Source organism: Artemia sp. Qi Xiang Cuo, chromosome 10, assembly GCF_049724085.1.
Source record: "Artemia sp. Qi Xiang Cuo chromosome 10, ASM4972408v1, whole genome shotgun sequence".
Taxonomy (NCBI): domain Eukaryota; kingdom Metazoa; phylum Arthropoda; class Branchiopoda; order Anostraca; family Artemiidae; genus Artemia; species Artemia sp. Qi Xiang Cuo.
This window is the reverse complement of record NC_142803.1, coordinates 26,279,841-26,303,508: the sequence shown is the minus strand read 5'-3', so window position 1 is coordinate 26,303,508 and position 23,668 is coordinate 26,279,841. Positions and strand designations below refer to the sequence as shown.

Here is a 23,668-nt window from a genome sequence, read left to right as displayed (position 1 = left end):
CTCAACTTTTTCTAAGAAAACTTCCATTATGAACTATAAACAAGTTTCCGCTACGTCAGGCTTGTTTGTAGCATGGCGAAGAGGTTAGTCTGGTAGGACTTCAGTTTTTACTTTGATTTATTAACTGCGTTTAAAAAGATCCATCTTCTAATTACTTGAATAACTTTTATGCAATAAAGGTCCTGATGACTAGAAACGTAAATTGGCGGTTGAAAATAAGTCCATTGAAACTGATGGGTAGGAAATCATAGTCCACATGGGAGATTATATATACTAAAGTAATGGAACAGTTTTGTGTTTGGGTTTTCGTTTCGAGAGCTGGATTCTAACATTCACTTACCTTGTGACAACATGTTAAACTTATTGGCAAATGTGATGTCAGTACCTGGATGTGATGAGGCACGCATGAGCTAGGTATATAAGTCTTACCCTCTTTTCAAAGAACTAGTAAATTTCTTATCAGTAGAAGACTTCTATCATTGATACCGTGCTTCTCACCCTCTTCATATACCTTAATATCTGTGGCCAAGCCCTGGTAAAGTTTATTTCCGACTCTCAATCATTAAGTATGTTGAATGGTGTGTTGTGTCTGGCCGCATAGCCACATTATTGGGAAATACTTGTCAAATTCTGATTAATAAAAAAATCTAAAGGGTAAAAAAAAATAAAACTATGGGATAATACCAAAAGTAGTAAAAAATGTGGCAGATATTTTGGAACAGTGTTGACGTTCAATCTTCAGCACCAGAAAAATAACATAAAATATGAAAGTGAAATCATAATTTTATTATTTTCAATTCCTTGATTAATTTTCATTAAATGAACCTGATTGTTTCATTAAGCGGTTCAGCTATGTATTGCTTCTATTGTAAAGCTAACTAATTTCGTGTTGTTCTGGTTTTAATCTTAGTTGCTTTGTTTCATGAATTTTTAGTCTTACGTTTTGGATTATTATTATTTTTTTAATATTAATTTTTTTTAGTTCTTTTATGTATGTAATTATTCGTTTTCTTTAGTATTCATGTTTTTCATGTATGTTCCTTTTTTTCCGTCCTAATGGTGGCCTGTGAATATTTATCAAAATAGCTGTCATGTTGTTTTGCTATTAGTGACCTTATCCTGTTGTTATTTATTTAAAATTGCTAATGTAGCCTACAATAATAGTTCCAGATTTGTCATTACTCAGCATAGAAATCTATACGTTTCATTGCATGAGTGCTAATTAAAGCTAGGTGCCCCAGGGTTCGGACTCGCCTATAAATTCCAATAAGTTCCTATATTTTAATGCACTCCTATAAAATGCCTATATTTTGGCTAAAATCCTATTATTTCTATATTTTCGGCTGAAGAGCACCAAGAACATTGCTCATGATTTGCAATTTTCACCGCTTGTTAAGTAAGCCGAGATGTGCTTCTCTTTGCTTTTGACTCTGCTTGTAGACTGTGCTGTCTTTCGGTGTAGATCGATAATTAATTACAACTGTTGAGCTGTTTCAACTTAACTAATACTTTGTGTTGGGATTAGTAAGCTGCTTCTGCCTGGGCTATGCTGTTGTGTTGACTTAGTAGCCTATGTTTTGTTTTTTGTCATGTTGGGCCTGTCCGAAATGAGCAAAGGTCAGTATATAGGCTAGCAGTCTCTGCTTAATGAGACTGTGAGTCCTCGCGACTTATGCGTTTCCTGACTGAACGCTGTAAATGGCTGATGCGAATACTGCCCAGTTTCGGACATATCCACGATTTTTCTTTTTATGGCCTTTTAAATGTTGAACCTTGCTGAAAAATTTGCAGAAAATCCCATAGTTTCAGAAAATGTGGAACGAGCTTTCGGTGAGAAAGCAACACTGAAAGACAAGGCCATTTTCTATGTCAATGTGCGAAAACATTTTATTGCGGGTATTCTCCATATTTTGAACAAATGTCCTTTGGAAAAGGATGGTTTTCTGGAGGCTTTACGCTGTTTGAGTCCGATCAACATAAAGGATTCAAGAAGCATTGCAGACATAGCGGTTGTGGCACGCGAGATTGCGATTGGAGTAAGCTTAGACGTCACCCAGGCTGAGTGGCTGCTTCTGCGAACGGAAACTGGACCCCGTGAGGACATTACTCGGATCGATCATTTTTGGAGCCATTATTTTGGACTGGTGAATGAGCGCAGGGACAACAAGTACCCGGAACTAACCAAGCTTATTAAAACGGTGCTGACGTTGTCTTATGGCAGCGTAGATGTTGAGCGTGGGTTCTCCCGTTGTGGTAGGATTCTCGGTGAAGACCAGGCCTTGGTGTCTGAACGCGCTCTGGATGCGAGACTCATGGTATATGACACGTTGAGGTTTTATGGAGGAAAACCAGAACGGTTTGTTATTACAAAAGAGCTGTTGAATCTTGCTTGTTCCGCACGGTCTCGGTAACAACAATATCTGGATAAAAAGAAAAAAGAAGGGCTGTATGAGAAGGAAGAATCAGCTTCCGAAGCGGACAGTAAGCAGAAGTTGCAGGAAGTCCACGACAAAAAGAAAGAAATAGAAGACATGGAAAGCAAAAGGAAAAAACTTAGAGTATCAGAGCAAGAAAAGAGAACAGTAGCAGATACTCAACTTCAGGAAGCAAAGAACAGAGTGAAGAAGGCTGCTGAGTCCAAGGTTTTAATATACATTGCCCTAGCTGTTTCTTTGCTCGAAGGAGCTGTGAAGTCCAGAACAAGTGAAAGAGAGCAGATGGTGGAATCTGCGAGAATGGAGCAGTCTCTTGCAAAGAGAAAAAAGACCTCGTATCCAAATTGATGCCCAAGAAGCAGCAAGAGTGATTCCAAATATTTTACCTGTATCAGTCAATCGTTGGCACAGTATGTGTATCTGATTTTTTACTGTTTTTTACTATTTGTACAGTTTGTATAAACGGATCGACCTGTCCGAACCCTGTAGGTGCCCACAGAAAGCGAATTTTTTTCGGAGACCAATTCGTCAGTTCGCATCACGACAGCGAATTTGCGTGGTATGCCTCACAGAACGCGAAATTTCAAATATGATTTCAAAAGACAGAAAGAAAAGAATAATAGATTATTACTGCTTTTTTTTTCTTTAAGACGTCGGAGAGATACGCTGAAACGATCAAGAAAGTTTTGGGTGAGGTATTTTCCTGTATTTAGAAGTTTATTGTGTTTCGTCTTGCGAATATCTATCGTGCGAATAAAATTCGACTCGGAGTTGAAAGGTGCGAACTGTGAATTTTGGATGTGCGAAGACGAAAATATTTGCCTGACGAATTCGCCTAGAGTCAGCGAATTTACTTTTTGTGGGCACCTAGCTTAATACATAGACTGAAATAATTTAACAGTTGCTAAACTGCTCAAAAGATGTCGGACTCTCTTTAGATGAATAAAATTCACTTTTCTGGTCTCGATCTGGCGTTCTCAGCTTTTGCTGGCAAATTTTTATGCTTCCCAATATAAATTGTTCTTACAACTATATACTGGTTTTATTAGATTGCTGAACTCGTTTCCCTGAACTCACCTACTTACTTTTTTTGTTTGTCACGTAAGTTTTTTTTTTTTTTATTTGCGAGCCATACTTCCAAATTTTATCTTTTTTTCATTTATGCATTTATAGCTTAGATTTTGATACCTATGTTATGTAAAGCCCAAACCGTTCTGCCCCCCCCCTTTCTTTTTGCTTATATTTATAGATTATCGAGAAAAATTTTCTTCCTTTCAGTCTTTTTTCGAAACGTGTTTAATTTTTGTAAAATATATTTATTAATAGTCACTTAGCTTATTGACCCTAGGTTTTTAAAGTTAAATTTTATCTGTTTTTTGTTTACCTTAATGTGATTCTTTTACATCTATCACATTATTGTTTTAATCATTAATGTGCCAATAAGTTGTCTCCACGTCTTGTTTTGTTTCCGCTTTTTATGTGTGTTTAAAATATATTTTTAGTTTTTGGAGTAAATCAGAAAACATAAAAAGCTGATGATTGGAAATTTAATTTCTACTTGGATTATATCCGAATACTTCCTGATCCAAGGTGCGTAATGCCTTTTGAATAATCAACTATTTAAACTTGTGAATATGATTTTAGATTTTGCTGTTGATGTCTTTCGCAAGCTTGGTACTAAACAATCCATTGAGAAGCTAACTTTAGACAGGGCCGCGACTATATCAAGGGAGGCCTGTATTTCACCTTGTTCCTTGATACTGGCAATACTCTGTTTGGAACGTTTGACACTCAAAAATCCTGAGTACCTGGGCAAAATATCTTCATCTAGATTATTTATAATTTCTGTGGTATGCTTTCTTTATTATTATGAATACTTATGCTTTTTTGTTTACCAAACAGAATATTGACTTAATGCAAATTTTCATTAAACTTTTTCACATAAAGACCAATAATTCGCGTTTATTTCCTTTTTCTCAGTCTTGGAGTGCTACGCGTTGTTGGGGGCAAATCCTAACCACGGTCGTCTGGGAACCTGACGCTTTCTGTGTTTTCCCCTCAGATAAGGCCTAATCTGACTGTTTAGTGTAGAACAAATGCCTACATCAGTCCCATTTAGCGGAGGGAAGGAGGGGGGTATCTAATTTTTGCCCAATTCTAATTCCACCTCACAGTCCTGATTACGATTCTTGGCCTAATTGAATAACATATATTACCCAGTGAATCTTTTATATGAAAGTACCTGTTATAATCAAATTGCCATTTATCTTGCTTATGTCTTGCTATTACCCGCAGAATTTCAGGTACCGGTTCAGCTGCTTGTCGCGGGAGCTGTTGGTGCGAAGGAGTTGTTCAGGGGGAGGATTTCACGAAGCCGCGAATTTGCCAAAATACCGAGACTAAACTTAAAACACAATTCATCACGGAGTGCCGAAAGAGATGTAAGAGAAAATTGTTTTAAAAAGGAGCAATAAGGGACTTTGGGAGATTTAGAAACTATCAGAAGAGCTCGGTATTGTATCCTTTCCAGGCGGAAAATTGTTTTAAAAAGGAGCAATAAGGGACTGTGGGAGATTTAGAAACTATCAGAAGAGCTCGGTATTGTATCCTTTCCAGGCGGAAAATTGTTTTAAAAAGGAGCAATAAGGGACTTTGGGAGATTTAGAAACTATCATAAGAGCTCGGTATTGTATCCTTTCCAGGCGGAAAATTATTTTAAAAAGGAGCAATAAGGGACTTTGGGAGATTTAGAAACTATCAGAAGAGCTCGGTATTGTATCCTTTCCAGGCGGAAAATTGTTTTAAAAAGGAGCAATAAGGGACTTTGGGAGATTTAGAAACTATCAGAAGAGCTCGGTATTGTATCCTTTACAGGCGGAAAATTTTTTTATCAAGGAGCAATAAGGGACTTTGGGAGATTTAGAAACTATCAGAAGAGCTCGGTATTGTATCCTTTCCAGGCGGAAAATTGTTTTAAAAAGGAGCAATAAGGGTCTTTGGGAGATTTTGAAACTATCAGAAGAGCTCGGTGTTGTATCCTTTCCAGGCGAAAAATTTTTTTTAAAAGGAGCAATAGGGGACTTTGGGAAATTTAGAAACTATCAGAAGAGCTCGGTGGTGTATACTTTCCAGGATGAAATTTGTTTTTTAAAGGAGCACTAAGTGACTGTGGGAAATTTAGAAACTATCAGACGAGCTCGGTATTGTATCCTTTCCAGGCGGAAAATTGTTTTAAAAAGGAGCAATAAGGGACTTTGGGAAATTTAGAAACTATCAGAAGAGCTCGGTGTTGTATCCTTTCCAGGCGGAAAATTGTTTTAAAAAGGAGCAATAAGGGACTTTGGGAAATTTAGAAACTATCAGAAGAGCTCGGTGTTGTATCCTTTCCAGGCGGAAAATTATTTTTTAAAGGAGCAATAAGGGACTTTGTGAAATTTAGAAACTATCATAAGAGCTCGGTGTTGTATCCTTTCCAGGCGGAAAATTGTTTTAAAAAGGAGCAATAAGGGACTTTGGGAAATTTAGAAATATCAGAAGAGCTCGGTATTGTATCCTTTCCAGGCGGAAAATTGTTTTAAAAAGGAGCAATAAGGGACTTTGGGAGATTTAGAAACTATCAGAAGAGCTCGCTATTGTATCCTTTCCAGGCGGAAAATTGTTTTAAAAAGGAGCTATAAGGGACTTTGGGAGATTTAGAAACTATCAGAAGAGCTCGGTATTGTATCCTTTCCAGGCGGAAAATTGTTTTAAAAAGGAGCAATAAGGGACTTTGGGATATTTAGAAACTATCAGAAGAGCTCGGTATTGTATCCTTTCCAGGCGGAAAATTGTTTTAAAAAGGAGCAATAAGGGACTTTGGGAGATTTAGAAACTATCAGAAGAGCTCTGTATTGTATCCTTTCCAGGCGGAAAATTGTTTTAAAAAGGAGCAATAAGGGACTTTGGGAGATTTAGAAACTATCAGAAGAGCTCGGTATTGTATCCTTTCCAGGCGGAAAATTGTTTTTAAAAGGAGCAATAAGGGACTTTGGGAGATTTAGAAACTATCAGAAGAGCTCGGTATTGTATCCTTTCCAGGCGGAAAATTTTTATAAAAAGTAGCCATAAGGGACTTTGGGAGATGTAGAATCTATCATAAGAGCTCGTTCTTGTATCCTTTCCCGGCTAAAAATTGTATGTAAAAGTAGCAATAGGGGACTTTGTGAGATTTAGAAACTATCAGAAGAGCTCGGTATTGTATCCTTTCCAGGCGGAAAATTGTTTTTTAAAGGAGCAATAGGGGACTGTGGGAGATTTAGAAACTATCAGACGAGCTCGGTATTGTCTCCTTTCCAGGCGGAAAATTGTTTTAAAAAGGAGCAATAGGGGACTTTGGGAGATTTAGAAACTATCAGAAGAGCTCGGTATTGTATCCTTTCCAGGCGGAAAATTGTTTTAAAAAGGAGCAATAAGGGACTTTGGGAGATTTAGAAACTATCAGAAGAGCTCGGTATTGTATCCTTTCCAGGCGGAAAATTATTTTTAAAAGGAGCAATAAGGGACTTTGGGAGATTTAGAAACTATCAGAAGAGCTCGGTATTGTATCCTTTCCAGGCGGAAAATTGTTTTAAAAAGGAGCAATAAGGGACTTTGGGAGATTTAGAAACTATCAGAAGAGCTCGGTATTGTATCCTTTCCAGGCGGAAAATTTTTTTAAAAAGGAGCAATAAGGGACTTTGGGATATTTAGAAACTATCAGAAGAGCTCGGTGTTGTATCCTTTCCAGGCGGAAAATTGTTTTAAAAAGGAGCAATAAGGGACTTTGGGAGATTTAGAAACTATCAGAAGAGCTCGGTATTGTATCCTTTCCAGGCGAAAAATTGTTTTAAAAAGGAGCAATAAGGGACTTTGGGAGATTTAGAAACTATCAGAAGAGCTCGGTATTGTATCCTTTCCAGGCGGAAAATTGTTTTAAAAAGGAGCAATAAGGGACTTTGGGAGATTTAGAAACTATCAGAAGAGCTCGGTATTGTATCCTTTCCAGGCGGTCCCTCTGGTTCGAAACAATGGCCCGAAGACAATAGTTATGTGACGTAATTTCCCCCATAGACCCTCTTAGCTTCCTCTAATCTTGGATACTAGTAAATATTGACATTCTCTAAACCAACTTTAATTAGATTTATTTTCAGTTGTTAATTATTATATCTGTTTATGGTCAGAACTGTATTGTCAAAACAATTGAAAAAAAAATAACTGATTTTCAAGCCACATTTTTGATGTATTGTGTAATTAAAATGAACTGAAAATATAGAAAATTTAGCCTGCAGGGTATTTGAGCCAATCTGAGGGGAATTCCTCCGGATATTGTACTGGTTTGACGATTTATGGTTCGGAGTTGCAATATCAGTTGATAAAGGAGGTATATAGATCAGGTTATTTTTCAATTATATTAAAATTCTTGAACTTTGTTGTTCAGGAAATGGACCCAGGACAACTAAAGGTCATCATAAGCTGGTTTTTAAAATTTTAAATACTGATTAGGAATCAGGGGGATCCTGGGGTGTTAAAAAGTCTATTGGGTCCATAGGCCGTCAAACAATGGCCAACATCCCCATGGAAGGTCCAAGTGGCCATGGATTTTAATTCTTATGAATGTCAACTTCTATCCCCAGCTTTCCCGACGACTAGAAACCTGCTAGGTGGTTAACGCTCTGAACACATTTTTTTAAATCCGGATGATCGTTAGGCTACTTCAACTTCCCACGTGTTCTTAGAGGCCCAGATAGACGTCCTGTTTGCTATAAACTTGGAAAGTATCATTGAGTACCACAGACGAGGGTCACAAGTCTGTAATGTTGGTCCCGAAGTAGGTGATCAGGATTGTATTTCATATTTCATTGGCTACTACTGCTCAATAGCTAAAATTTTCTCTTAATCAATAGTTAATTGAAAATACAGCCTAAGAATCCCTTTGTCTGCCTTAACGAAAACTTATACGAGTCATGAAGCAAAGCTTGGTCTTTGGCTAGAAACGATAGCAGAAGGGGAGAGGGTTTGCCCCTGCTCCCAAATACATCTGGATTTTAAGATGATTCGCATGCTTTCTTATGTATCTCATATAGTCCAACTGTTGTGTAAATTTTTACAAACTTGTCGTCGTGAAACATAAGCCCTTATTTTAATTCGCAGCTTTTGTTCCTGTTTCTTTCTTTCTTTTTATTAGTCTTCTATGTTTTAATTATGCTGTGAATTATGTCATAATTTGGTGAGAGGTTTGATATTTATCCTGTAATACAGGGTAGTTTTTATCGTTTTAATTTAATCCCTTTTTACGTTTGTTTTTTATGGCTTATTTATATTTTTTTATTTGATTTGTTTCCTTTAAACTTCCTTTTTTGCCTTGTAACTTGCTTAACGACACTTAAATTTCAATATTCAGCCTTACTCAAAGCAACTGGAGGCGGTATAAAAAATATAAAAGCAGGAGAGAAATTAAAAAAAGAGAGAGAGAGAAATTACAACTTGAAAGTATTAAAGAAAATTATATAAAAAAGTTCAGGTTAGCACTGGCTTTGATAGAATCTAAATTAAAGTACGGCGCACAGTGGCCTAATTCAAAGACAGTTGACCTAGTCTAGTCTAAATTTGGGGGGCTATAGTTTGTTATTTATCTATCTATTATGCCATTTCAAGATTGGTGGCAGCGTTAGTTTCTGCTGTCACATGCGTTGTTTTTCTGACCAAAATTGAACATGCAAGTTTGTCTTGTTCATTATAATCAAGTTAATCTTTCTGTTTAATTTCTTTCCTTTTTCTTTTAGATGGTTGCGTCAAAATTTATGAATGATGAAGGCGTTGAAGACGAGGTGTACAATGACGAATGGGCGGCTTCATCTGGATTGGACGTTAGTGAAATTAACGAATTAGAGAGAGAATTTCTCAGTGCCATTGTAAGTTTGTTTATAGTTGATGAAGTGATTTCAAGGTTTTAGCTTTGGCAACCTTTTTCTTCTTCTTCTGGAAAAGTAAAAAAGGGCTATTTTTCTTCTGTTGGGAAAACCGGGTTTCCTTAAGTAAATTGAGTTTTTTATTTTAAGTGCTTATTGTTGAAAGGGCTCGTTTCAAAGTGTTCGAATTTAAGCTAGGGGGAAATCAAGAAGAACATCAATGAGTTGTGAAAAATATTTTATTTTACTCTCAACTCTATACACAAACACATTCTCCCCGTATTAATTATAATTATATAAGCCAGGCATGGTATTTTAAATCATGATTTGTCGTTATTGGGCATGTGCTCTTTCAAGGTTAAACAGGGAGCATTAATTTGGGATATAATGACTCGTATTTCTAGTGAATAAATATTATTAATAAATTTTTTTATTAATAAATTAAAATATATTAAATAAATTTTATTATTAACAAAATTCTGGTAACAAATAGGTTTAATCTCAAAGCAAGGTTGAAGTAGAATAAAATTTAGTCATCTAAATTCAAAACGAATTTTTTACAAAAATATATTTAAAACTAGTCATGGCATACGGAGTTTATTGGCGGTATAGAGGGTTTAGTGGCCCTGGTATGTCGAATGGTATCACATGCAAAATCGCTGTACTTCCCTTTTTTGTAAATATTCTTATTTGAAATACCGTGCAGGTCGCTATTGTCCACATAAATGAGTAACTTTAAGAGGATTCGATACCTCAAAATTATTTTGTGAGGCTCTACATTGGCTGGCCGTCTCAAAAACAAAGGGTCCATTAGTGAATTCTCCCAGAGGACTAGTTATCATTGAAAGCTGTTGAAAATTTGTGGTTTGATCATGAAATTGTATTGAAAAGACAGTGAAATTTTATTTCCTCTGTAGTGGCAAAGTTTTCAGTCAAAGTGGGCAGCACGATACGGATTTCCCGAAGCTGCAAAATTGATCAAATGTCAATTCTTTTGAGCTGATTTTTGGCGTTTTCCTAGCCGGTATGGTAAAACATTTTTAGGGACTACCCTTTCCTGCACTTAAAACATAAATTCTGCTCTATCTATTCGAAAAGAACAAAATTCATACTTTCTAGTGATATAAGTTTTATTAAAACTGAATATCTCTATCTCTGGCACAAAACGAGAGAAACTAAATGGTTTTTCTAAGATTTGTTTTGGAAAGTTGCCGCCGGCTTTTTCTGTCGTTTATTCGGATATCTTGCCTTACCCAAGCTCTGCAAGATATGGCAAGACCGCTCAATCATTTCTGAATAGTTTGGCCATATAAACTAAAAACGTTTATTATGGAAAAGACAGGGTGATCCCTTATGTTATCTTATAACGTTAAATTGTAATTGCTTTGTAGAGAAAAAAAAAAAAAAAAAAAAAAAAAAAAAAATTGAGTTCATAGGGTTATCAATCAATCCAATTAGAGATGTGTGCAAACTGCTAGTTGTCTCTTTTTTCTTATATTTGCCGCCATTTTCCATACAGCCTAGGACTAAAACTTTGGCTATTTGTAGCAACGCTGATGATTAGTCCTAAGTACGGAACCGAAGCAAGGGCATTATGGCCTTTTTGCAGCCTAGCCGCCATTGCTCAGAACTTGCTTTTCCGCGGGAAAAGTCTGTTGCTTTAATTGCAGGTGAAGTCCTTGCCTCGGTGTATTCTTCAGGTGCAGTCAAGACCTATGGATTTAAAAAAATAGTCTTTTTTGACGTAACTTTAGCAGGAGATGCACCATCTCAGGTCAGACACGACAAAAGAATCTGAAGGAGGAAAAAGACCGTTTGATTGTCAAAGAAGTCCAGGAATTGTCTGCCAACTATGACTTAAGTGGTGGAGACCATTCATTTTTTGAAAACTAAAGCCTTGTTTCAGGCCTTGTTTGAAAATTAATGTTAGAAGACTGTTGCTAAGGCTAGGCATAAATAAAGCTGAAAAGGTGACGTAGGGTAACGAAAAGATCGATCAAGTGTACAGCTTCACTCACCTTGATAGTATTATTGGTAAAGGTAGAGGGATCAGTGAAGATGTTAAAAGTAGAATAGCCAAGGCTTAGGGTGTTTTTTCACCGTTGAAAAAGTTTGGAAGAATAGGAAGATAAGTCTGCGAACCAAGATTAGAATATTGAAAGTTACACTGATGACAGTGGTCAAACATGGTTTTGAAGCATGGGTGCTCCAAAAAACGGAGGAAGATTTGCTAGATGTTTTACAGAGAAATTGCCTATGGATTATCTTGGGTACCAGGCTGACTGACATATTTCAAACAGTAGGCTCTACGAAAATTGTGGTTCAATTCCGCTTTCAAGGACTGTAATGAGAGAAAGGTTGAGATGGCTTGGGCACGTTCTGTGGACGAAGGATGACAGATTGCCAAAGATTGACCTTCTCGGACAACTGTCTAGGGCTAAATGGAAAGGAAAACGTCCGAGGTAGGGGTGAGAGGATGTCGCAAAGGAAGATTTAAGGGAAATTGGAACTTCCTGGGAGGGTGTAAAGAGGGAGGCTTTGAATGGATTAGGATGGAGGAGGAGCGTGCGTAGCTGTGTTGTTCTCAGGGGGCTTAGTGCTGTTGTTAGTTGTTAGTAGTAGTAGTTATTTTATAGGCCACCCACATCCATCACGGATTTTGATATGGGTTGTGCAGATTGTCGTTTTGAGTGCCGCGTTCAACACGGGTGAATGTCTTCTCCAAACCTGTGCTCAACCATGCTATACTGGCGCGTTACAATTTTGAGGAACTTGTGTCCAACACGCTCGGGATCCGTAAGATGAAAATGCCTTGAAGTTTTGCTGGGTTGAACATGGAGAACCTGACAACGATTTTTGTCGAACCCACTCAAAACACGTTTTAAACTTGGTGCCTGAAAACACAACTTAAATTTGGTCTGATATATATTTATATAAAAACATATAGACTTTATCCAAAAATACAAGTTAAATCTTCAAGAGTTTAGATTTAAATATGAATGTAATGAAAGAATGATAAGACAACCTCCGATACTCCTGTATTAAACGCGCTCTTTTATATAGTCTAGTTTGCTTAATGCTAATGAAATAAAATAAAATAGGATGAATATATAAAATAGTTCAGAAACAAATTTGGGCTATATATTTGCACATTAGGGGGTGGGGGTAAAGCATAGCATATATTATTACGTAACCTAACCTAGGTGCCTCCCCCCCCCTAAACTTTAAAAAACAACAGTTAAATATAGTTCCCAGAGTGAGAAACCCCTGAATACTTGTTTATACAACATTAGATAGCGTCAAATCTTTGCTTTTGTCGAGTGGAGGCCTCGGGTTTTCGTGACTGGTTTAAAAAAGAGTGTGCTTAATACAGGAGTACCCAACCTCCTTCTCCCTCTTTTCCTGGTGCTAATTTTTATGGGATTTTTAGCTCATAAGGTTGTTCTATTTTATGCTTCTTATTGTCATGGAATCGTTAAAAATTTGAAAGATTACCAATCGTAAAAGCCTTTTACGATTGTTAATGTTTACGATTGTTAGTGTGAACACTAACAAAAGGATTTTATTAGTGTTCTCTAAATTGTCCTTGAATATGGTCTCAAACTGTAGAGGTAACCACAACTAGTAAGTATTTATTATGCGATATTCAGGAGCTCAATAAACGGACTTGAAGCTTACAAAAAAAAACATATTTATGGACTTTCATTAGAGTAAAAAAAATTAAAAAGTTTTAAAATTTCTCTAGAATAGTAGAAAATCACAAAAAGCAGTAGGGAATCCTCAAGTGCCCTAAAATTCTGAATTCTGACTAATATCCTGATTCGTAATCCTCATAATGATAATAAAATTTCTCCACAATAGCACAAAACCACAAAAAGACGCGGAAATCCTCAAGTGCATTAAAGTTCTGAATTCTAACTAATATCCTTATTCATCATCCTGATAACGATTATAAAATTTCTCGAGAAGAACACAAAAGTACATAAAGAAGAAGAAATCCTCAAGTGCACTAAAATTCTGAAATCTGCCTAATATCCTAATATCATTATCCTAATAACGATTATAGAATTTCTCTAGAAGAACACGAAACCACAAAAAGAAGTAGAAATCCTCAAGTGTATTAAAATTCTGAATTCTGACTAACATCCTGATTCATTATGCTGATAACGATTATAAAATTTCTCGAGAATACCACAAAAGCACAAAAAGAAGTAGGAAATCCTCAAGTGCGTTAAAATTCTGAATTCTGACTAGTTTCCTGATTCATTATCCGAATAACAATAAAAAAATTCTCTAGAATAGCACAAAAAAGACTTTAGAAAATCCTTAATTGCATTAAAATTCTGACTAGTATCCTCATATATCCTGATTCATTATCCTGATAACGATTATAAAATTTCTCAGGAATAGCACAAAAACACAAAAAGAAGTAAAAAAAAAAACCAAGTGCCTTAAAATTGTGTATTCTGACTATTATCCTGATTAATTATTCTGATAACGATTAAGAAATTTCTCTAGAACAGCATAAAAGCACAAAAAAGTAGGAAATTCTCAAGTGCAATAAAATTCTGACTGGTATACTGATTCATTATCCTCATAAGGATTAAGAAATTCCTGTTAAAGCAAGGAATGACGAGTAATCTTGGCGTATTCTTGTTAAATGTATATAAACTTAACCCACTAAATTTCTATATAGGACTGGTCATTGTTTGTTGACTCGAATTCGTTTGAACAGTTTCAAGGGGAAATCGAGAGAAGTGTTTCTATGCGACAAAGCGCCCTCCACGGATTTTTCACATACACTGATGTTGACGTTATTGCCAATAAAGTATTGCTTCGTGATTGTTGGAATTTGCTTGCCGAAAATGTTTTGAAGGTTTGCCAATCTTTCTAACTTTTTTCTTTCAAATTTTCTAAGATTAATAAGGTACGGATGTGGATGTGTTTCAGAATAAAAAAAAACTGAATTTTATTTCCCTGATGGCGCTTTTTACTTCGTTTTCCAATGTAGCTAAACTTGATGCCTAGCTTTTGGTGATGTTATCTTGCAACATTACATCAAATACGTGATTGCACTGCAAAATTTAAATTACAAATTTGTGCGACTATCTAAGCATATTTTTATTAAATAAGTTACGAAGGTTCGTAAAAAACCAGTCGTTACTGGTATTTTTATGTTACTTGTTTCATTTTATTTGCTAATATATCCAAGGGCTTTATGCTTCATGCTTTATTGTGAGTCAAATGTATTTATTATTCAAACAAGAATAAATCTCTTCTGAAATGCCCCCTCCCAAAAAATACCCCTCCCCCGCGGATAATTCCCCCCAACTTCGCTCTGTATAATTCCGATGTTCATCAAAAGCGAAATTGAAAGTTCTTCTCATCTGTTTAAGTCAGAGGCTATCATACAGCGTTGCCTATCGTAAAGAGCCATAAGGGTTCAATATATTAATATTTATTTATTCCAGGCGGCACTTCATATTGACGTGCCATATGAACGACTGCTGAAACACAAGGGCCCCTGAACTAGAATAAGAAATTTATTTAGGACACTGTAGTCGGTAACAACTCGTTCGTTAGCAACTGGTTGAAAAGCAGGCTAAATCTTAAAAAAATGTCACCGGAACTTTCGATTTCAAATTGAATGATCCCCCTCCAAAGTTTATTTGACCACCCTTCCCATCAAAACCTTATATCTTTACAATGGGTCATTTGCTTAGTTTACAGCCCTTGCCCCGGGGGGAGGGCTGTCAAACCCGGAGGGATTGTTATTTTAACTCTGAACTATTTTGAACAAAAGGGCTATCTCATAATTTTGATGGGATGCGCTTGAGGAAAAAATTGTTTGGCAGTTGCCCTCCAATCACTTTTGGCTCTTAAAAAGTGTACTACTACTAACAACTCACCGCAGCACCAACCCGCCTGAGGCCAACACAGCTGCGCACGCTCCTCCTCCATCCCAATCTATTCAAAGCCTCCCTTTTTACACCTCCCAGGAAACCTCCAGTTTCTTTTAATCTATCTTTATGACGTCCTCCCACCCTAGACGAGGACGACCTGCTTTCCGTTTAGCGCTAGACGGTTGGCCGAAAAGAACAATCTTTGGCAATCTGTCATTCATCCTTCATCCGCACAACGTGCCCTAGCCATCTCAACCTTTCTTTCATTATAGCCCTAGAGAGCGGTATTGAACCACATTTTTTGTACTGCCTATTATTTGAAATACGGTTATTCAGCCGGTTACCCAGAACAATCCTAAAGAAATTTCTCTGGAAAACGTCTAGCAAATCTTCATCCGCTTTTCGAAGCGCCCATGCTTCAGAGCCATATTGCTTCATCACTGCTTCATCACTGCTCTCACTATCTTTACTAATAATACTACCAAAGTAAGTGAAACTGCCCACTTAATCAAGCTTTCATTGCTCAACATCACCTTTTCATCTTCACTTATTCCTAGCCTTAGTGACTTAATCTTCTTAACATTAATTTTCAAACCTATTTTAGCACCCTGAACTCGCAAAACCTCTAAAAGTTCATTCATTTTGCTCACACTTTCCTCTAGGATGCTTAAATCATCAGCATAATCCAAGCACAGGAGAGTTTTCCCTTTTCATTTCAGTCCGGGGTACCCGATTGCCTTTCCTGTAAGCCTTAATACGAAGTCCATTAAAATAATTCATATAAAGGGGAATAGAACACAACCCTGCTTAACTCCTGATTTAATACAAAACCAGCTGCTAACCTCATTTCCTACCTTAACTGCAGCAGTGTTATTCTCGTACATAGCACTTATCACTTTAATGTATTTGTCTGGTATACCATACAAAGATACAACCTTTGTTAAAGCTCTTCTATCAATAGAATCGAACGCTTGCTCATAATCTATAAAACTAAGGACCAAAGATTTTTGACAACTCAGGCACTTCCCAATTATTAACCTAAGAGTGAAAATTTGGTCGACGCATCCTCTACCTTTTCTAAAACCGCACTGTTTTTCTTTTAAAACTTTGTCTACAGCATCCCTCAGTCTAAAAAGTATCATATTACTAAGTAATTTGCTCACTTTATCACCTTTCTTATAAAGTGGCTTAATTAGGGGTTTCCTAAAATCATTTGGTACTTCCCCTTTTTCAAAAAACATATTCATGATCTTCAGTAACTTATTTCTAACCAGAGCCACCATATTTAAGAAAATCATTTACTGCCCTATCAGCACCTGGAGCCTTATTATTCTTTAATCCTTTTAGTACTGTCGTTAATTCTTCTTCGGAAGACAAATCTTCCTGCACATCCAAGGTATCACAAACTTTTTCATTTTCCTCTATATCTTTTCCTGCAACCATTTAGTAAATTCTCAAAATGTTCTGCCCATCTTTAATTCTTTCCTTATCGCTAATTGTGGCCCCATTCCTATCTTTAACTGGGCCAAGGCCGGATTGACTACTCCCTCTCAATTTATTGACATGCCAGTACAATATTTTATTGTTATGCCGAGTGCATCGTCCAGATCCTCGGCAATTTTATCCATGGCCTCCACTTCATACCTCCTTAGTTCATATTTTTATGCTTTCTCCACTTTCTTTACATTCCTTTTATTTTCATATTAAAGTGCACTAGAACTTTTAATTTGCAATCGAATGAGCCCCGCCGAAGTTTATACGATCACCCTTTCCATATGAAGTGGCTCTGGGAAAAACAAATAAATAAATATTAAGACAACGAACCTTTATGACTCTTTACTATAAGCAACATTTTAGGATTGTCTCTGACTTAAACAGGTGAATAAAACGCTCAATTTCTCCTCGAATGAGCATCTGGAATTATAAAAGGGGAATTTTCTGTGGGGGGGGATTTTCCGCCGGAGGTATTTTCTCGGGGGATGGATTTTCTCGGGGGATTGTACCAAACTTCTGACACCCATAAAACATTCATACGCCACTGAAACAGCCACTCTCAACATCCACTGAAAATCAAAATCCTCGCCACACCTAGACTCTCCAATCAGTCAGTTTTTCAGATTCACACATCAAGTAATATACACTTTCATTCAACCCTCCACATTAAGGACAAAAATAAAGACCAGTATTTGACCCTTCCCCAGATAAATTTTCTTCTTTGGCCCAGTGGTAAACTATCGGCCCTCATTTCAATTAATAAATTTATTTCTTTTTCCTTCAAACCCAGCTTAGAAACCTGATGTTTTTTAACATCAGGTTTTAGAATGATAAAATATAATACTTGGGAAACAAATTTGGGCACATTGGAAACAAATATATTTGCACATTAGGGGGGGGGGGGTAAAGTAAACTGGGTCAACATGCAAAATCTGTTAGATACAATTATTCTGATATTATGAAGTAAGAATTGTTTTCTGGCTTCACACTGTGCAAATACTGATATTCCATGGATATCAGTGAAAGCAACTACGTTTACAGTGACGCAAGTGAATGTTGATTCTTGCCTTCTTCACAAAACTAAAATAAAAATGATTAATGAAAGTAGATAAGGTTTAAAGCTGATTTCCACCAGTAGCAAAATAAAATACTCATATATATATACATATATATATATATATATATATATATATATATATATATATATATATATATATATATATATATATATATATATATATATATATATATATATATATATATATATATATATATATATATATATATATATATATATATATATATATATATATATATATATATATATATATATTTTATATATATATATATATATATATATATATATATATATATATATATATATATATATATATATATATATATATATATATATATATATATTTATATAAAATCTGATGGAAACTTATGCCTCTTGGGTGAGGAAATTAACGCTTAGAACAGTTGTAAACTCAACATGACAAAATAAAAATCACATGAAAAATGAAAAAATTAACAATAAAAAATATAGTTGATATTCGAGATGATGATACCAGAATAATAATAATAAACAAATAAAGGGAGTTTTAGAATGATAAGATGTTTTTTAACATCAGATCTTTATTTAAAAAATTCCATTTCATAAGGCTCGAAAGGCCGAATTCGTATTTCAGCGTCAAAAATCAAAAATAGGACAATAATGTCAATAAAAAGAAGTTAACAATAATAAACTTAAAACTTATTAAAGAATACAAAGACTGGCTTTGAATTTAAGGCTCGTTATGGCTGTAAGCAGGGTCAGATTTAAAACTTTGACGCTTCCAGGCCCAAATGTTTCTGCCGATCCATTTTTGGAGATTTTCGGGGAAATCCCTGAAAATTCGCGGATAGTAGAAGCACTGAACATAACGCAACTGAAGATCCAAAAGTAATGAAAGGGAGAGGTAGTACAGAGCTCTCAGCTGCCATTCTTGGGAGATATCTTATAGTTTATAAGTGGCCACGGAATTTCTGAACTCAGTGATAATTTATTGCGCCCCCTGTCTTTGTGCACCCCTAGGCCCGGGAAACGTGGGCCCAGTGGTAAATCCTGGCCTGGCTATTGTATTGGAAACTAAACGCAATGACGTACTGTGAACACAGGTGGCTAGTTTTTAATGTATGATCCTTTCAAACGAAAGCTTTCCTCTGATTTTCTGTTTGGTTTGTTTGGGTTCTAGGTTTGGGATTTTTTGTAAATTTAGATTCAGTAGCTATCTCAGTTAGTCTACGCTCTTTCATACCTTGCCCATTTTAAGATATGATTTCCTTATATTTTCCTATATATTTCCGCTATATTTTCAGTTTCATGCGAACTAACGGAAAGCTTAATAATAATAATAATAATAATAATAAGCCAGTTTTTGTTGGTCAAGAAAGTTTTGTAACAAAAGTTGTGTGTGTAGAATTGAAGAATGCATGCCGATGTTTGTTTCGTAGCTTTTGTGTAAGGATTTTGGCGGTTTTTTTTTAGGATTTTCTGTGTATCTTGCACCTTCAAATATTATGAAAAGCTTAAAACGATGTAAAAATTCTGATTTAATTCTTAGGATTTAAGGTACGTAAGTGAATAAAGTTGAAAAAAGAAAGAAACGTGGTGTTACATCATATTATTTGAGCTTTAGAATAAAAAAAAGAAGAACTTTTTAGGGAATATTCGTAATGCAGTGTTGTATACTACATCTAAAAATAAAGTCTTTTATATTCGTAATCTTTGCGTAAAGATTTTCGTTTCAATCGTTCCTTACGACATCTTTCCACCCTTTTCAGAGACAACAACTTCTTTTCATTTGCCCTTAGATGGTTGGCCGACAAGGTCAATTTTTGACAATATGTCATCCTTCATCCAATGTATTAGTCATGTCTTATTAATTGATTAATTCAACAAAGTTTTTGTTTTCATTAAAAGTACTTTAAAAAGAATTTTGAATTAAAATATTTTTGTTTTAGGTTGCTGCGGTATCTCTAACAGCCTATGCGGCTAGCGTCTTTGCATTTGTTGGCTCCGCTCTTCTTGTGGGACGTTTGCCATTGGCCACCAAAACCTCTTCACCCTCAATCTGGCAATCATCTAACTTGAATCTGACGTCATCGTTCATTCCTTTCGCAATTCCTACAACCGATATTGACTCCAACGAGCCTTTGCCTTTTGATTCAACTTTGCCCGATTCATTTGAAATGATGGGGAGAAATTTTCAAAGCCATCAAATGCGTAAAGTTCTTTCAGGATCGTTTCAGTTTTCGGATCCGTTTGGATTCTACCTGTTTAAGAAAAGTGCTATTGACCCATCACTCCTTAAATATAAAGAAATTGGAAATTTTGAAACTTGGAATTATTGAAATTGAAACTTGAAACTTGGAATTATAGCAGCAGTGAAAATTTAATTTCAGTTATTTTAAAATTTCTTCTCTTAAACCACTTCTGAAGCCACTCTAAAAATAAATGAATAACGAGCCAAATTACAAAATACAATCCTGGAACAAAATTAATTAGAAACTTAAAAGGAAGATGAAATTCAGTTTTTTATGCTGAAAGGTAGGAAAATTTCAACTGGAAGCTTGAAGATGCTTCTTCTAAAAATATATCCGACGATACCTTGTAATTTGGCTCATTAAACAAAGGGATATAAATTTCAGTTTTATTGCCCATAAAGAATTAATCAGAGTAAGGGTAACTTATAGAATGGAAAGTGGCGGTACTTTAAAAGGGGGAGGGTCTTGTCATGGTGATGACTCCATGCCCAACTCAGCCATGAGACCCGAGTACCCCTAATTAAGCCTCAATAGACGAAATGTACCAAGTGAGAGAGATATCTTGATAAAATTCTGACCATCGAAAATAAATATACAAGACAACACAGGTATAAGAAAAACTATGATTTTATTATTGAAGAAGAGAACTTTTTAATTATCAGTTATTTCATAATAATTCAATTTTCAATGATTATTATTCATAATCGAAGATCAATTCTTGTTCTATAATTGCTTGAAGTAAGGTTTTTATTATTATTTAAGGAAAGCAAGCATAATAACTATCATATTAAGACTAATATGTTCCTTCTTACATTAACTTAATAATAATATTGAAGAATTTGATATATATATATATATATATATATATCAATTTACTAAGATTTTAACATAATAAAATTAAGAAAGAGCAAGGAACATATTAGACTTACATTCTACATGCATAAACAAGCTTGAGCAAAGCCAAAAAACCCACTGACTTCTATGGTCAGTCCCCCGCTATAAAAGATATCTTCCCTTTGTTCTCAAACAACGTAGCTAATTCTAGAAATTCTAAGAACGGGTTCCTATTGTAAAATTAAGAAATTCTAAGGAACAGGTTCCTATTGCGACAGGGAAAGTTTAGGAAGACAACTTTAGTGGGTTCAATGCCCTGACAAGGCATTGGCTTAAGCCGGATTCATAGTAACTGATATTAATTTTAAAATAAGAAGGACATTTCTTACAAATCCGACCTTGTAACATAAGCTTGCGTAAAGTTTTTTAAGATTTTGTTGTGCTTATATCTTCGAAAATCCAAAGAAATACATTATGGTCGTCCCACTCCATTGTGCCGGCCTTTACTAGGATAAATCATAAGACAAGAAAACATTGAAACACAGAATTAAATACATAATGAATATACAACAAAAGAACATCACTTGAATGTTAGGCAGCAACGCTATTGAATGAGTAAGTGACCAAGAAAATTGTAAGACTATTACTAGACAGAAGCTTATCAGCTGAAGGTAGCTTCTGTACGCTAGCCTTTAATGATTTAATACTATTTTATCTTTTGCGGTGCTGGGTCTATTATCCTCACCTCTACAACCGTGCCTTATTGTATCATTAAGGAACGTAGAACCTTTTTACAACACTATTATTTTCTTTTCTTTAAGACCATTGAACAGAATAAGGTCAACAACGACTATTATTTTACTTATAAGTAAAAGGTTTTAGAAGGTCAATTACTATTTAAATGTAAACATTGTTCTTATTAAATTATATATATATATATTTTTTTTTCCTATTAATTATTGCATACATTATTGTTATGTTAATTGGTGCTTAAAAGTTAATAGAACTCAGTAACTAGAGAAGAATCACACATAACCCAAACATCAAGCTAAATAACCAAACCATCTATCATAACTAAATCCGCCACCGTCTGTCTAATTTAAGTTATAGCTACATATATTCCGTGAGGGCTAAGGGCAAAAGAAGAAAGCAAGAAAAGATCAATTCTAATGAATTGCCATTTTGTAATTTCATTCCGTAACCACTCTACCCAGTTGACCAGTTCACTCGTAAAATTGAAATCCAACTTTCCGGTCTTCAGATATTTTTGGTTCCTCAGTAATATCGGAATTATTTGGCAACAATATCATAAGAATGAAATTAATTTAAAATACAACATCGATCCATTGTAATAAACATCTGAAAAATTGAAATTCATATGATTAAAATGAATATGAGACAATGAATATTCCCCTAAGTTAGACCAAAATCTCTAGGGTTTTAAATTATTAACTCAAAATTCAGAGAAATATTTATCACTCGTTGAAAAGGAGGATATAACAATCAGTGTATATAAGAACTTCATAAATAACAAGAGTTCAATTTACTATTGAAAGAACGGATGAGGTTGCTGGAAAATTTAGAAGTGATGAAGGCTAATATGGATAAGCTGGATACAACAGTTATTTTAACTTTCTTAAGGAGTAGAATGGATTACCCTCTCTTCCTTTTGTTACATTCTGTTGTTCTACAACTACTGGATCAGAATCTCTATTTTGTATAGAGGATTGAATTTCGGTGTTAATTAAAGTTTCCTGCTGCATAGCAGATATTTGCATAGCATTATTTTCGGAAGCACAATCTTCCAATTGGGAAGATTGATCAGAAGGAGAGTACGGAGTCTCTTGCTCCGGTCCTGAGTCAGGAGCAGATTCAGGTACTACCTTTTCCAACATTAATAGTGGATTTATTCTTTTTGTCCTAAGATTATGGGGTACCTTTTCACCTGCATCAGGTGTACAATCATTGCATTCTGACTTGGAATTTTCCATCCTTTTCTCTGAATTAATGATGAGCCTGTCATAAGGCTCAGCGTGTTTTGGATTATACTTTAAAAAAGGTTCATGATCTAATTTTTTTTAAATGCCTAGCATTGACAGTTCTTTTACGTCCTTCAGAGGGATTTAATGATCCTAAATAGAATACATTCTCATACAATTTTGCTAAAACAGCATATGGACCACGAAAAGAGTAATTGGTTGACTTTCTTCCTACTGAAGTAATGTCCCGACAGTATACGATGTCACCCACCTCAATAGTAACCTCCTTTGATGTCTTATTGTAATGGTGAGCTTGTTTGGCTCTTTGAATTTTAATTTCATTAGCACAGACTTGGTGTATTTCGCTTATATTCTGAACTAACCGTGTTACATATGATTCATAGCCGTCGAAGTAATTTAAAGTTGTTGGTTTTCCGATTGCCAGATCGGCCAAGAGTCTCCCATTAAACCCATGTGCTATTGTAAAGCTAGAAAATTTCCTCACACTATTTAAAGATGCATTCATACTTAACATAATAAGCAGTAATTTTTGATCCCATTCTACTTGATAAAGATTTGCACATGTGTGCGAAAGAATCTTTTTCAATATCTTTACTTTATGTTCCACAGCGCCGTTGCTTTGTGGGTTATACGGACTGGAATATATCTTTTTGCAATTTATTTCTTTGAACATTTTTCTGATCTCTGTGGAGTCAAAATTTGACCCATGGTCAGAGAGTCCTGCCTCAGGTAATCCATAACAAGCTAAAATTCTTTTCCATAAGAAT

At 35.3% G+C, this 23,668-nt stretch overlaps 1 protein-coding gene across 1 annotated transcript; it reads left to right on the top strand.

The window, feature by feature from the left end:
- Positions 1-1,607: 1,607 nt before the first annotated feature.
- On the top strand, positions 1,608-20,684 carry LOC148947621 (protein CNPPD1-like). Its single transcript, XM_089095959.1, has 5 exons — positions 1,608-1,617; positions 4,080-4,285; positions 9,236-9,364; positions 14,058-14,237; positions 19,765-20,684. The coding sequence occupies exons 1-5, from the start codon at positions 1,608-1,610 to the stop codon at positions 20,152-20,154; spliced, it is 915 nt and encodes a 304-aa protein (XP_088952085.1). The 3' UTR covers positions 20,155-20,684.
- The last annotated feature ends 2,984 nt before the right edge of the window (positions 20,685-23,668 follow it).

Excerpts from the sequence above, each read along its gene's own strand:
- LOC148947621 (XM_089095959.1), top strand. Across the intron at positions 4,286-9,235 it reads GATTATTTATAATTTCTGTG|ATGGTTGCGTCAAAATTTAT; the intron begins GTATGCTTTCTT and ends TTTTTCTTTTAG. Across the intron at positions 14,238-19,764 it reads TTGCCGAAAATGTTTTGAAG|GTTGCTGCGGTATCTCTAAC; the intron begins GTTTGCCAATCT and ends TTTTTGTTTTAG.